Raw genomic sequence first — 15,787 nt, 5'->3', positions numbered from 1 at the left:
CAATACAAATTTTGCCTCCAACGAGCTCTGAGATTCTGCACAATGAGAGGTATTCAATTGCCTTTCTAAATAGAAGCCAGTGCATGTTAATGTTTGTACCATTGGTGTGATCTCAGAACCCAGGAAGTATTGAGGTGTAAAGTTCTCTGTGGTATCATGGCACATGTGCCTTTTGAGATTCCAAGACCTCTTGGAGAAACCTCAATGCAGACATTGCCCAAATCTTTCCTATCTGAAGATGAAGTTGGTAAACATGCTGCCCAGTGTGGTCCAGAACCACACAGGAACACACGTCTTGTGTTCAATCCGTTGGCCAATATTCGAATGTGTGTTTGTGAGTGTGTGTGTCAGTGTACGCCGGATGAGGACAGGGTTAGCTTTAGCTCTGATGCTTCCCATGTTTAAGTAGAAGATCAACACTCACTGCCCAAACTCCCACATGAAGAAGGATCACTTGGGCAAGATATTTTAAGGCCGCGAGTCTTCCTGTAACTGCCACCATCTTCAAGTGAAAATATAAAGAAGAGTTGTTCATGTTTGATTGGTTTTAAAGTATAGCCAGTAGGATTAGTGGATTATATGATAGCAGGTAAACCATGTTTGTTGTATCTTAAGGAAAGGACTTGGTCACAGTGGATAATGAGGTCATCTCCGTTAGAATTGCTTTTTTATCCATTCTCAGTGGTGCATATATATTTATATCTATGCTTGTAGCCATGTGTAGTCCTGCAAACTCACATTCTGAAAGGGATATGAGGGAGCAGAAATAATAAAGCTCGCTCGTCATCTGTGTGTTTGTAATAATATATAACATTTTCATTCCGTTCTATTCTATAGGTGAGTCAGGTCAATCTGGACAGCCCGGTTTACCAGGCCTCGCTGGACCAAAGGGTGACCATGGAATGCCAGGTATTGGATTCCCTGGTCCACCAGGCCTAAAAGGTAGGTTCCTATCCATTGATGATGCATTTCTAAATTGTTGTAGTACAAAAAACCCTTGCATTTATGTAGTACCTTATCGCATCACTCAAACATCCCAAAGCACTTATTTTCTATGTAGATCATTGCAGCAGCTACTTTGTGCACAATAAGGTCCTATATACAATCATCAGATAAATGACCAGCTAATTGTTTAGTGCTACTTTGAGGGAGAGATGTTGGCAAGGTGATGGGGAGAGCTCCCTGCTCTTTGAATAGTGCTAGCGATCTTTAATGTCCAACTGAACACGAGAACAGGAAAACTGAGTTTACGTTTATTGGCCTTAAAATTCATTGATGGCACACCTGTTTTACAGGCATAAAATGGGCACATAAGTGTCCAATATGGCGGGCAACCTGTGCGTACACATTCCGCGCCAGAAGTGCGCCACCTGCCAAATTGGTAACGACTGAAATATAGGCGTCCGGGGCCCGTCCTGAAACTGATGTTAGGTCCTTTGCATCGGAGGCCTAACGCCTGTTTCAGAACCCCTTCCTGAATTGAGCTGTCCTGAATGCTGCCGCCACCTGGCTTGCTGCGTTCAGAATAACTAAATCTACATGCCGTCTAAGCAGCAGTTCACAATGGCAGCGCTGGAGGCTGCCACCAAAATCGTAAGTTCAGAAAAAAATGCTTAAAGCATTCCCGAAGAACCCATTGTTGGTCCCCACTCAGGCTCCTCCCGATTACTTCCCCATTCCCCCAGCCCCCCACTCCCATTCCAGCACCTATCTGCCGGCAGCACAACAGCCTGAAATTTAAACCCACAGCTCGCCAGTCTCATATAAATGAGGCCCAGGATCCAATATCAAGTGTTCCGTGGACCGACCCGTTCCGGCACATGGATCGGTCCCCGTGCCCATTTCGTGTCGGGTTTCTGCCGATGTGACTTTAAACTGGCTATTAGGAGGCACCTGAGACCGGCCTCTGCTTTCCTCCTTCTCCCTTCTGGGGAACAGTGATTGCTCTAAACCTGCTGCATTTTACATTCGCTCAGATTCAAAAAAGTAACCAGCGAAAAGTTTTTCCTCAGTTTTCATAGGATTGTGCTTGTGTGGGAAGTCTCCAATTGTCACTTGTCTCCGGTGAAAAGCTATAAGTAGAACCAGCCACAATAATTGTAGACTTATCTTCAGTCAGCTGTGAAGATTTTAAACTCGTGGTTATTAAGATCGTGCGTGTGGAATAATTGGTTTTATTAATAGTGTTTAGATTCTTAAAAATATCAAACTTGTTTTGCCTAAGGCGGGACAGATTATTTCAAGTTTAGAAAGGCTCAGTGCCTTGCTAGAGAGAGATTAGTATTGCTTAACACCAGGCAAAGGCAGCTTAAAGAGGCTTCAGGGCCGATGGTAATTCAAGCTGAGGGTAAAAGAGGAGGACGTGAAATTGTGGAGTGCAAAGATTAAAAATAATTGTAAAACTAAATCTGTTTCTCCCAATCCCCATGCTTTTCTGCAAGAAACTCTATTCCTGCCTCCCCTTTTTTTAGTGATTTAAAAAGGTCACTTGGTCTTTCAAGTCTGCTTCTCCTATAGACCACGCAGATTTTACCCTATCAGACCGTTCAATCTCCCGGGGGGATACATTTCTCCTTGGTCATTAAAGATAATCAAGTAAATATCTTTCTTTAAGTGAGACACCGAGGTGAAGGACCAAGGCCCACAGTGGAAATATCACCAAGGTCAGAAAGAGTAGGAAAGGATAATGTAAATTAAGATCTAATGGTCAGGTGGTGACAGATGTTGATTTTAATAAGCTGTAGTTTGTATGAAGAAGCAAAGAACAAGGGAGGTACGAAGTTTCAGTAGCCTGGGAGAAAATTAGTTAGAATGGAGCAGTCCGAACTTTCTCCTCTGTAGTGAATTGGTGAATTCTCTCGACAATTTAACTGGTCCTGATAAACACCATGTGTATTCCTAAGAAATACCTCTGACCTGATCCTGCTATTTTCTATTTAAAAAAACCCAACAAAACTCAGTTCTCTTCACTTTGTTGGCGGTTTTGCATTCCAATGTCCTCATTTATATTTTGGCCATGATAGAAACATAGAAACATAGAAAATAGGTGCAAGAGTAGGCCATTCGGCCCTTCGAGCCTGCACCACCATTCAATAAGATCATGGCTGATCATTCACCTCAGTACCCCTTTCCTGATGGTTACTTTTTCTTTGTGTGTTTTTATGTTTGCATCTTCCCTCCCTGCCGCTCCTCAAAGACGGTTGAACTGGGCAGTTTTTTTTTAACCTAAGCAGACTGTGACTTCTTTGCCTGAAGGTGCAGTCCCAAGTTGCAGTGATCCACGCTGCGGAACATGTCCCTCACAGTTTTGGTGAAATTTGCTCTCTTCCAAAAGTGTCACTGAAATGCTGACCATACCTTGACTTGGTAGTGTCAGCTGAGGCTCAGTGGGTAGCACTCTCACCTCTGAGATAGAAGGTTGTGGGTTCAAGTCCCACTCCAGGGACTTGTGCACAAAAAAAAATCCAGCCTGACACTCCGGTGGAGTGCTGAGGGTGTGCTGCACTATTTCGAAGAAGAACAAAGGAGTTATCCTTGGTGTGCCCAACATTTATCCCTCAATGAACATAACAAAAATACAGATTATCTGGTCATTATCACATTGCTGTTCTTGGAGCTTGCTTGTGCGCAAATTGGCTGCCGTGTTTTCTAGATTCCTAAATGACTACACTTCAAAAGTACTTCTTTGGCTGTAAAGTGCTTTGAGACGTCCGGTGGTCGTGAAAGGCACTATGTAAATGCAAGTCTTTTTTTTTGGAAGGAGGAAGCCCCAGCTTTGAAGCTAATTGCTAAGTTGTGTTATCCGATTCATCTTTCACAGGCTTGCCAGGATTATCAGGTTCACCGGGTGCTCCAGGAAATGAAGGAAGACCGGGTCGCGATGGGACACCAGGCCAACCTGGGCGTTCGGGGGCAAAGGTGTGTATTGACTGTTTCGGCTAACAATTGACTTTCCGAGCACAATGTCGTCCCACGCGCTCGTGCTGCTGGTGATTTTACTGAAAAATAACTGGTTACTGAAAAAATCTGCGATTTCAGCGCTACAGAATTGCCTGACGTGCTGTGCTTACAGATGTAACTCAGTGCTTTATTCATTGTACTACTGTTCATTGGAGGGGTTTTTATGCTATTATTTAATATATTGTTTCCTTTATATCGTCACCGTCTGTCGACAAGTTTTGATTCCTGAGAAAGTCATTGCATTTCCCAGACCTACCGACAATACCCTAGAGGCATTGGCAACCATCTAGGCATTATTTCCTTCCTCCTTACAGAGAGATGATGCAGCCTGCTCTCAGTTACTCTCACTCCTTTCCCCCCTACTTCCCCCCCCCCCACCCCCACAATCACCCCAATTATGACTGACAATCAGGAACTAAGGCGTGGGGATTTGCTCCAGGGGGTTCATATTGGATTGAATTCGAGCAGCACGGTCTGCTGGCTATCTTACCTCACACCTACTGGATCTGGTCGATGAATGATCCCACTCATCTCTCATCAGCATAGCTTGACATATCATCAGTTTCTCATCATAGTGGACATCTATGCCCAAGAGAACCTAGTCATACCACACAGATATCTTGTTGGAGGTCCTATTTCACACAGTGCAAGAGTGATTCAATGGTCATTTGCATTACTGCAGTAGACAGCTCCAGCAGTATATTTAGCAAACCAGCACTGCTGACAAAGAACAGTCCTTTGGGTCTGTCCGTGAGCCTCAACAACAGCACCAACTTGTATTTATATCGTGCCTAACATGAGGCATTGGAACAGGAGTAGGCCATTCAGCCCTTCGAGCCTGTTCCGTCATTCAATTAGGTAATGACTTACTTCAGCTCACTCTGGATATTGGAGCAATGCTTTCTGTATGCTGTGCAAACAGTGCATAGATGTGTAGCTAACCTTGTGATAATGTAAGAAACAAATAAAGCAGGAACTCCTGAGAAATGAGCTGCCTTGCGACTGTTTCTATTTCCACACAGGGAGAAGCAGGCTTTGGACTTCCAGGACCATCGGGTCCTCCTGGCCTGCGAGGTATTGATGGGTTGCCAGGAGCTAAAGGTGATTCAGGATTCCCTGGATTACCAGGCCAGCCAGGTCGACCAGGAATAGATGGCACATTAGGAACGAAAGGTACATTTCATGACGTATTGCTGAAAGAATCTCACTAGCTGACTTTGTTAGACATTGGTATGAATATTTGTAAAGGCAACTGGGGGAGTGTCTGAAGACATCTTGAGGGGATTTCCTGCTGATAAGTTAAAACAATGTTGCTCACTGATATTTTATTAGTCTGACGTAGAGGCTTGCTTAATAGCAGCGCTCGAGTATACTCCAACATCCCATCCCACAGAGTGTTGGAACATGGATCTAAGCCCATGATTTTTCATATCTGTATGCTGTTGATTTCAAGATGCTGAGTGACCTTTTCACTTTTTCTGGGGATGTTGGGCTGCCCAACTCTTCCAAGTAATATTCCTTTCTTTTCTCCCAACTGGAAAGCAAGTGAAGCAAAGAGAATAGCAGTGACCCGAGCTTCAGCCACATTGCACACACAAGTGTGACGTAGGTTGTCAAGGGCCATACGCGAGAGTGCAGTGGTCCACAATTGTCCCTTGATCCATGTTACAAACACCACTGGATTGAAGCAGTGTTACCATTTGCAGAAGCAGCTTAGCACTCTGTGAGAATTCATCATAGGCAGTCCCTCGTATCACAGATGACTTGCTTCCATGCCAAAAAGGGATAAGTTCACAGGTGTTTCAATGAAGGACCTAACATTCCATGTCCCGAACCACATGTTGAAGGGTGGAAGATGCCTGTGCGTGGATTTTTTAAACATGTGCTGGCCATTGCACACCAGCCACCACACGGGCTTGACAGAGCTAGGTTTTAATCCAGTGATAAGGATTAACCAAGACGACTGGAGACCAGCTCTGCTGCACGGACCTAGTGTGCACACATATCGCAGTGTGGGGGGGTGGCCTGTGCTGCCCCTGGGCCTCCGCCTCTTCTAGGCCCTGAACTCATGCCTCTCCTGGGCCCTGATCACACATGTTAGATGACCAACTGGGGCCCACAGTCAATGGTGAGGTAGTTTGCTTACCCTACGGGTAGAATCTTAAGTGTCAGTTCAAATGAGTTCTAGCAAGCTGTGCATGGTTCTGCTTTTAGGTCTGTGAATTAATGCTCAGCAATGACATATGATTCCTAGCCAGCAGTGTGATGTGATAAATATCTTGTGCAACTGAGTGTGACTCAAGTGAGGCTTACAGTCCCAAGTGAGCTATGGTCACCGTCAAAGGTATTGTGCTGCTGAGATAGAATTCATTACATCATTGTCTACATGCATCATTCGTTCAACATAATCTCCCCTTTAATTGAGACACATTCCGGCGGTGAGAGACGGGTCTTCTGCGTGCTCTGGAAATGGCCCCCTGAGGCTGACTGGCCCCAGGGTCATTACTGTGCAGGCAGTGGGCTCCTCCACCTCAGCCGGGCAAATTGCCCCAGTCTGGGTACAGAAACATGCTGCACCTTTCGCGGCTGCAGGAAGGGGTAGTCGGCACGCTGCCTGTGAAGAAATATGATTAGTAATGTGAAAACTTCACCATTTACGTGTGGCTGATCCTCTGAGACCATTTGCACAGGCCTCTTCCCTCGATTTGACCCAAAGACCCCTTGCTGACATCTGAACACTGGACGCTGCGGCCTAATGGGTGGGTACCCCCAGCATCCATCATTCAAACAGTGCGAACGGCCTCTGCTGCTGTTTCCTTCACTTGAATGCCAGCCCACCCATGTGCAACCTCTGAGAGGACTGGCCCTGACAGAAACGGAGGAGGGTCAGGGACTCTGGCTCCACCTGTACCAAATCCGCCAAAAGGAAATCACCCAGAGCAGGGAGACGCAGAAAGGTTCGGCCGACAACTCATTCTGACTCAGTCGCAATTCACACAAGGTGCACCTGATGCTCTTGTCTGAATTTGAAAAGAAGTCACCTCAATCAAAAAGATCCTGCTCTTTCATGGCCATTTAGTTGAGCGTTAGGGTGATAAAAGTGTGAACTGACTTCAAGCAGTCTGAGGATGTGCTAGACAGAAGTTTAATAATGAATGCTGTTTCCCAGAACAAGACAACTTTTTGTAACCATTTTTTCCCTTCCTCAGGTGATCCCGGTTTCACCGGTGCTCCTGGTTCTCCTGGTCTACCAGGCTCACCTGGAATAGGTGGTGGGGGCCTACCAGGTCCACAAGGCCCACCTGGGCTTCCTGGTCAACCAGGTATGAATACCGGAAAGGATCAACAGGCTGGGTCTCTTTTCTCTTGACAAAAGAAGGCTGAGGGGTGACCTTATGGAGGTCTTTAAAATTAGGAAAGGTTTGGATAGAGTGGATACAGAGAGAATGTTTCCACTTGTGGGGAAGAGCATAACTAGAGGCCATCAATATAAGATAGTCACCAAGAAATCCAATAGAGAATTCAGAAGAAATGTCTTTACCCAAAGAGTGGTGAGAATGTGGAACTTGCTACCATAGGGAGTGGTTGGAGAGAATATTATAAATGCATTTAAAGGGAGGCTACACAACCATATGAGGGAGAAGGGAATAGAGGGTTTATGCTGATAGTTAGATGAGGAAAGACTGGAGGAGGCTCGAGTGGAGCATAAATGCCGGCATGGACTGGTTGGGCCGAATGGCCTGTTTCTGTGCCATATATCCTATGTAATCCGATGTACTGATAGCTGCACGTTTACAACCCACTCAAACTTTAACATTGATACAACCTCTGCTATTTTGGATACCTGAAGGAATCTATTCAGCTATTTGGGACCCAACTAACAATACAATGTTTTCCGAGGTGTCACCACCCTATCCCTGGCACACATGTTAGGGACCATTTCACTCAGAATTCCCAAGTAGGAAATTGTTTTAAATCGTCCTTGATGCCCAGCATTGGCCAATCGATTACTCTGATAAATTTATACAATATCTAGCTTTAGATTCCCTTTCTGTCCACCTCCACCCACCAACAAACAGCTCACTACAACAAAGGCTATTATTTGGACTTATTTCAGAGGAAGATCGAGGCCCCACAAGTCCACAGGCTCCGATCCCAGTGTTTACATTGCGATCACATCTGCCAGTGATCTCCAGCACGCACCCCAGAGTTGGCAGGTTCAGTGGGAAGACAACCCATTTGCAATGAGCCACTGAGTGACTTTGCCAGTACAGGCATGTTTCTGCTGTCCAGATGCCCAATCTGGTGTCTGCCCATCATTGGAGAGGGAGGGAAGGTGCCCAGATTGCCCACTATACCCGATACCCCGTATAATCCTTCCCCTCAGATCCTTGGGTAAGAGGACAAAACCAATTTTTTTTTTAAACTGTTCTTGAGAATTCAAGACCTCGACCAATACCTCTGGATGGATCCACTTGATCCTTTCTGCAGCCTGATCTGGCTCATTTCCTGGCCTCCAGTGTTTGAGCTGGAGCTGTGGAAGTGGGAACTCTCAGCTCTGAGGGCGTCTCTGCTCATTGGGTGTCATTGAATTCTGCCCTTTACAGAGCCTGCTTTTTTCCAGGTCATCCCACCAAACTCCTGCCGGATTTATGGCTGGTGTCCAGCAGAACCCTCAAGAAAATTCAGGGCCATAGCATATTCGGTTCATTATTCCTCAAGGCTGGGGTTAAATGTCAAATTATAATTTAGCCTACCCTCATTTGTTGGCACTAGTTGGCAAAAAATCCTAGGAAATGTGGAAGATAACCAAAAGAGGAATAAGGTGAAAACTTCCTGCTTTTGGTGTGATCTTCCTCGTCTTTTGGCTGATCTTTATTTTTCACACCTCTTTCTCCCCACTCCCCTTCCCGTTCACTTTTGCTAAACGATTGTTTGAACATTATTGGGGGCCGAAATTCAGGGTCCCGATAAGGCCGGTTACCGCCAGAATGTGGCGGCCAGGCAGCGGAATCCAATGGCCACCGATTTCTGGACCAGTGGCCGCCGCCAGCCAAATTCAGCACGGGAGGTTTTCTGACGCTGTAGGTGGCACGCTTGTGAAATATGGGAGTGGGGGAGATGACTTCAGAAGACAAAAATTCAGCGTGTTCAGCACCTGCTGAAGTGTTTAAAAACCCTAACCATAGTTCTGAACATGTTATAAACTTGGGAATTAGACCAGCTCACCCGAGTGCAGGTCATGTCCAATGCTGTGTGAAAATTTGGTTTGTTAAATCCAACTTCTTCTTTTGCTAAGTACGGTGTTTCCAGAGTATGAAATGTTAACATGTTACAGGTAAGTTGTGTGAAAGGGCACTGTCATCCTAAGGTGTTTGGCAAACTCTGTTTCTGTGCGGGGAGGAAGAAGGACATTTTTGTCACCACAAAGTCATGTACACGATGCAGTTTATTTTGCTGCATCTGGTGTGTGTGTGTGTGTGTAAAAACACACAAACAAAGTTTGCCAAACATGAAAATCACCGCCCTTTTAATTTCTCTACACAAATCATGGTATTGTAGCTGCCGTTTGCTTGTCTGTGTGCATGGTTGAAATTACAGTATCAATTGTGCCAGAATGCACTCTTTATTATCCACGTATAAATTTTGTGCATGGTGGAGGTATCCACACACCAATCAGTTGTAGCTCACTGTCATGCTCAGAGATGCTTCAAGAATGTGTCGAGATTTAAGGGTGTTTGCTGGAACGACGTGATTGATGCACAGCCACGGAATCTGAATCAAGGGGCAATAACCACCAATCCACTGCACCCATTGAGTTTCTGTTTAAAATATTTTCTGTCTCTTCTAAAGAGATGAACAAGCAGACTCCTACTTACATTCCGGAATGCTCTTTGCACAGCAAGGTTAATGCATGCATGTTTCTAACCGGATAGTCAAAGTGTTAATTACCTACGACGGTATAAGCTTGCAGCAAATGGCACCAGCTAGCATCCAATATAACACACTTGCTAACACAGGCTTTCTGCTTCTCTGTGCCTCTGTTTATTTGTGGTGTGTCTAGTTCAGTAGCAGCAGAATGTTCAAGTATCAATACTGGTGTGTTTTGGTGGGGTGGGTTTGTGTAACTGACAATCTTCATTGAATCTTGTTCCGATGCCATTTTTGGCTTGTCGAGCACAAAAGTGATGGTGACCCTGACGTGAGCTCTCTGCTATTTCACTCCACTCTGATGCTGTTTTCCCCCCTGAAATATTTATCGAGAAGACTTTATCTTGCAATCAAACTTGGTGGTAATGGTGGTACAGTGGCCTGAATGGGACAATAGTTTCACCATCACAAAATCGGTTCTCAGCTGGGTTGTGGGTTATGTAATGTAAATAGGGGATTGACGATCATTTATTTGCTGCAGAGAGGGAAGTTTGACTATATGTTGCATTAGATATTGTCATACCTTATCCAACTTACAAAACAGAACTAGAGCAGGTAGCCTCCTTATCCTCCTTTTTTCACTGGATAATGGTGGCTGGGAGAAAGAGAGAGTAGTAATCGAAAGAAAAGAAAGGCGACGACAATTATACAATTGAGGTGGTGACTTCTTTTGATCCTTCACTCGGCTGTAGTCTCCAGCATCTCATCGACAACCTTTCTTGTCTCTTTATTTTATCTATGCTGGATTTTCTTCCTCCTCCTGAGCTCCAAATACTCTATCCCACGCACTCTTCCTCCTGCTGCACCCTCACCACATCATCTTCTACTCGAACCCATTCTTCCCCAGGACCTCAAAACTCTGGAGCTCCTTACCTACCCTCTGCCGTCCTTCCTCCTGCATTCTAAAGGTTTTAATACCCAAGCTCATTGTCACCTAATCACTATTTCTCACTTACCTCGTCTTCCTTTTTACCCTTTTTAGTTCTAATGACTGCCATTTAGCTAGATTTCTAAATTTTAAAAACATTTTGCAGGAGAGTTTGATTTTATTGACATTTTCTCGACGTCACTTACATTTGACTTTGAAAGAATAAGATGAATTTATTAAGTGGACCGAAAATCAGTGGGAGCTCGCCTGTCATTTCCCAATATACACTCCCACTTCAGCGAGGTTCCCCACCAGGAGCCTGCAGTCATCAAATCAGCCCTGCAGTCTAGGCTGATGCTCCAGTACAGTACTGAAGGAGTGTTGCATTGCTGCATGTGCCATCTTTTAAATGAGACCTGTTCGGGTAGATATTAAAGTTTCCATGACACGTTTGAAAGGCAGATTGGGAGCTCTCCCTGGTGTCCTGGCCAAAAATCTTCCCTGTATGAACACAATTAAAAAAAAAACAAATTAACTAATACAAAAGCAAAATACTGCGGATGCTGGAATCTGAAATAAAAACAGAAAATGCTGGAAATCTCAGCAGGTCAGGCAGCATCTGTGGAGTGAAACAGAGTTAACGTTTCAGTTCTGTGACCCTTCGTCAGAACAGGAAAAGTTGGAGATGTAATAGGTTCTTAAGGAAGTGCAGAGGCAGGGAAAGGGGGAGGGGAGGAAAGAACAAAAGGGAAGGTCTGTGATAGGGTGACAGGCAGGAGAGATTAAGAGACAAAAGAGATGATGGGGAAAAATGAGATGGCAATGGGACAAATTAACTAGTTGTTATTCCCATAAAACAGCAAATGAGAATAACAACTAGTTAATTTGTCCCATTACCATCTCATTTTTGGCTGCCACATTTGCAGCGGTAGGAAGATATTTCAATAAAGGTAATTCGGGGCACCCCGAGGATTTGTTAAGACACTACATAAATATAAGTTCCTAAGTATGAACAATAAAGTGATGCAATGTGCTCTATGTGCTCAACACCATTACGAAGCCATCTGAATTTTCCCAAAAATACACCAATATTGATGCTTGGGAATTATTGAAGTTTTTTTTAAAACAGTTGCAGAAACCTAAAATGTTTTATCAACCTGTATTTGAAGTTATCAAACTTCAATCTGCTTGGTTTCTTTTTCTAACCAATGACTGGCTTTCCTCTCGTATGCAACTTGTAACTGCTTGGTGACTCCCATCTCCCTGGCGACCCCAATACGCTGAACCTTGAACCCGTTCAGGTCAAACAGGTACTTGCATCAGTAACTTGGCTGCGGTTTAATGGTTTGTTATTGAACTTTTTTTTTTGCCGTTTAATGGTTTGTTATTGAACTTTGTGTTTGTTTTTTTGGACGAGGTTAACCCGTTGTTTTAAACATAATTGCATCTTACTCTGCAATCCTTCGAGCACTGACTTCAAAATAAACAAGACATCTTTTTCACACTGCCTTACCCATCCTCTCAAGTGGACAAGACCAGACCCCATGTAGAAAAACAGTGAGCTGGGAACAGCAAGCACCATCTAGAGAAGCATTATTACCTTCTGGCTCGCTTGTTTAGAAGTTTTGTACGAAATACTAGCTTGGATTTAACTCTACAGACATACTATCCTTGAGTATATACGGGAAGAAAATTCACCTTGCCATTGTTTATTGATATATTTTTTTAAATGCTCAATATTCTACATTACTAACAAGTTCCTTTGAGTTTCAAGAAATTGCATATGCAGAATAAACTTCTCAATTGGCGAAGCCATAAGGATGGCTGGTGCAAGAAACGTGAACATCACATTGGTGCTTATCTAAGACCAGGGCTAATGCACATTGATGGGGCAGAGTGAGGGAGCTTTATTTTGTATCTAATCTGTGCTACAATTAACCAGGAAGTGCCTGACACTGGCACTTGCTCAGAAAGATGGGGGAAATATTTCATTGGATGGCACTGATGTCATGCGACATGATAAACAAGAAAGCTGTTCCTGCAGTGCTCAAAGGGAACAAGGAGTGTCTCGCTTCATACTATGGTGTTGGTAATGTAGAATATTGAGTATTTTTTTAAAAATACATCAATAAACAATGGCACGGTGAATTTTCTTCCCATAAATACTCAAGGATAGTATATTTGTAGAGTTAAATCCAAGCTGGTATTTTGTACTAAACCAGGGCGCAGGAAGATGATAATGCCTCTCTAAATGGTGCTTGCTGTTCCCAGCTCACTGTTTTTCTACATGGGGTCTGGTCCCGTACACTTGAGAGGATGGGTAAGGCAGTGTGAATATTCTGCCACCTCAGAGCTGTCTGAGCCTTTACCATGGAAGGATTGCTTGATCAACAAGGCACAATTGGAACAAAATTGTGTGCTCGCACCCAAAGGCGTTAATATTGGAAATCGAATCCATGCCGAGAGTGCTAGATCTTCACAGCTGTCCTTGAGATTGAAGTCTGACACTTTGTTGAATGTGAATTTCTGTGTTTTGTTTCTTTCAACCCAATTTCTTAAAAATATCTAGAACTTAGTTGGGTGGTGATAAACAAATCTGGGCATTTGATTTGTCGTTTCAATAGTAAACTGAATAATCAGAGGAGAAAGTAAGTCTCATGCTTGGAAGATTACCAGGAACTATAATAATTATGTGTGTACACATTTATATAAAATAAATGTCATATTTCTTAAAGTTGTTCGCTTTGGGTTTGCTGCTTCCAAAGGGAGAGCTGCCCTTGGAAGGAGTACGGGTCAAGCAATCAGCACTGCAGTATTGTCGGCCTATTTTCAAGCTGTGCTTTCTTTGAGAAATGGGAGTGTGGGATAGGTACATTTGCTGTAGTGTGTCTGAGATTGAGTCCTTAACTGTTGTGTTAACAAAATGATTATTGGGGTCTATTATAAATAAAAGCAGAAAATGCTGGAAATCTCAGCAGGTCAAACAGCCTCTGTGGAGAGAAACAGAGTTAACCTTTCAGGTCTGTGACCCTTCGTCAGAACTGGAAAAGTTTGAGATGTAACAGGTTCTTAAGGAAGTGCAGGGAAAGGGGGAGGGGAGGAAAGAACAAAAGGAAAGGTCTGTGATAGGATGGAAGGCAGAAGAGATTAAGAGACAAAAGGGATGATGGGCAAAAAAGGAGATGATAATGGAACAAGTTAAGAAACAGAAGATGAGTCAAGATGGGGTGAGAATGGCAGAATCATCACCAGCTGATCTATTGCTGGCCATTACTTCGGATCCATTTTCTTCCAAATATGTGGTACAAGAACACAGCTTGCTACAGTCTTCAAGCAATTGCAGACAATACCACCAGTGGCCCCACAATACCCAGAACCAGCGACTAAATAAGATTCCTGGATAACATTGGCAAACTGGGGTAATAATGAGTTTAGTGTACAAAAGGATAACACAAAGTACAACCGGTTAGTACAGAAAATATTCTGCAAAAGCTAATTGAAATGTTATAAAGTGTCATGCCATGAATTTACTATGATGTAGATTGGCGCTAATGTGTTTTTTGATGTAAACTAGGAACACCAGGTCCCTTTGGTGATAAAGGAGACCCAGGTCCCCCGGGGCTGGATATTCCTGGCCCTCCCGGTGATAAAGGAAACCCAGGATTGCCAGGCGGTCCAGGTTCAAATGGACTCCCAGGCCCACCAGGTCGCCCAGCAAGAGATGGGTTACCAGGTCCAGCAGGTAAGGCACAAAGGCAACCCCGCGGGGAAAGCCACTGGACTCTGTAAAATAAATTCCTAGCAATTTTTCAGCTTGATGTGATGTTCGCTAAAACCATCTAACTCTATTTGTAAGACATTTGACACTTCTTTCCCCCTCCCCCGCCCTCGCAGTTTAGTATCAGCCGTGGCTCAGTGGGTAACACATCACCTCTGAGTTAGAAGGTTGTGGGTTCAAATCCCACTCCAAAGACTTGAGCACATGAATCTAGGCTGACACTCCAGTGCAGTGCTGAGGGAGGGCTACACTGTCAGAGGTGCCGTCTTTCGGATGGAACGTTAAACCGAGGCCCTGTTGGCTCTCTCGGGTGGACGTAAAAGATCCCATGGCACTATTTTGAGGAAGAAGAGCAGGGGAGTTATCCCCAGTGTCATGGCCAATATTTATCCCTCAATCAACATAACAAAAGCAGATTATCTGGTCATTATCACATTGCTGTTTGTGGGAGCTTGCTATGCGCAAAGTGGCTGCCGCGTTTCCCACATTACAACAGTGACTACACTCCAAAAGTACTTAATTGGCTGTAAAGTGCTTTGAGATGTCCGGTGGCCGTTAAAGGTGCTATAGAAATGCAAGACTTTCTTTTCTCGTGCACATTTGATCAGTTTGAATTGGGTTTCCGAATCCAAGCTATGATTTATGTGGCAAATTTTTAACTACAAATAAATGAGCTGAGTGCAAATGTTGTCGTTACCAAGGAGGAGTGATTAAGAGAGGACCAGCAGTGGGTTAGGAAGGAGTGCCCAACCAATATTGATGGCACTACCTGGCGAGTATTATGATAATCTGTGCCGACCGAGCTTACCATGAGTTGCCCCCCTCCCCACCCCCACCCCCGCTCACGTAATACAGTGGTCCAATTTAACCAGACTTAATGCTGTGCGTTAAATAATTCCAGCTTTTGAATTAAAGAGGTTAAGGTGTTACTGCTGACCAACGTTCAGCTATGCAAAATATCTCACAGCATATTCACCATGAGAGGGAGAACTGTGGGTGTGACTTGTAAATCGGGCTGGAAATAATTATTGATATCAAGCTCAGTAAAAGTGCATCTCCTTAGGCCCACACAAATCCCAAATATTTGGATCTTCATTGCATGGAAGGGAGTCTGCCTGTGTGGAGCCTGTGATATAATAATGTTACTTTTTGCTCTTGTTGCAGTGTTTGGTGCCTGTTGAAATCGTGAATAGCAGAAATGCATGAGGCACTGGCGCTGTGTAATAGTTGCCACTTTGGGGGCACTAAGA

At 44.2% G+C, this 15,787-nt stretch overlaps 1 protein-coding gene across 1 annotated transcript in view; it reads left to right on the top strand.

The window, feature by feature from the left end:
* The window catches only part of col4a5 (collagen, type IV, alpha 5 (Alport syndrome)), a 291,814-nt gene that overhangs the window by 203,025 nt on the left and 73,002 nt on the right, over positions 1-15,787 (top strand). Inside the window, exons 28-32 of the mRNA XM_070882799.1 lie at positions 838-942; positions 3,821-3,918; positions 4,983-5,133; positions 7,170-7,283; positions 14,334-14,501. Of these exons, the coding sequence (XP_070738900.1) occupies positions 838-942; positions 3,821-3,918; positions 4,983-5,133; positions 7,170-7,283; positions 14,334-14,501 (636 nt within the window). The remainder of the gene's footprint in view (positions 1-837; positions 943-3,820; positions 3,919-4,982; positions 5,134-7,169; positions 7,284-14,333; positions 14,502-15,787) is intronic.

This window comes from Pristiophorus japonicus, chromosome 6, assembly GCF_044704955.1.
Source record: "Pristiophorus japonicus isolate sPriJap1 chromosome 6, sPriJap1.hap1, whole genome shotgun sequence".
NCBI lineage: Eukaryota > Metazoa > Chordata > Chondrichthyes > Pristiophoridae > Pristiophorus > Pristiophorus japonicus.
This window is presented reverse-complemented; position numbering and strand designations above follow the sequence as displayed.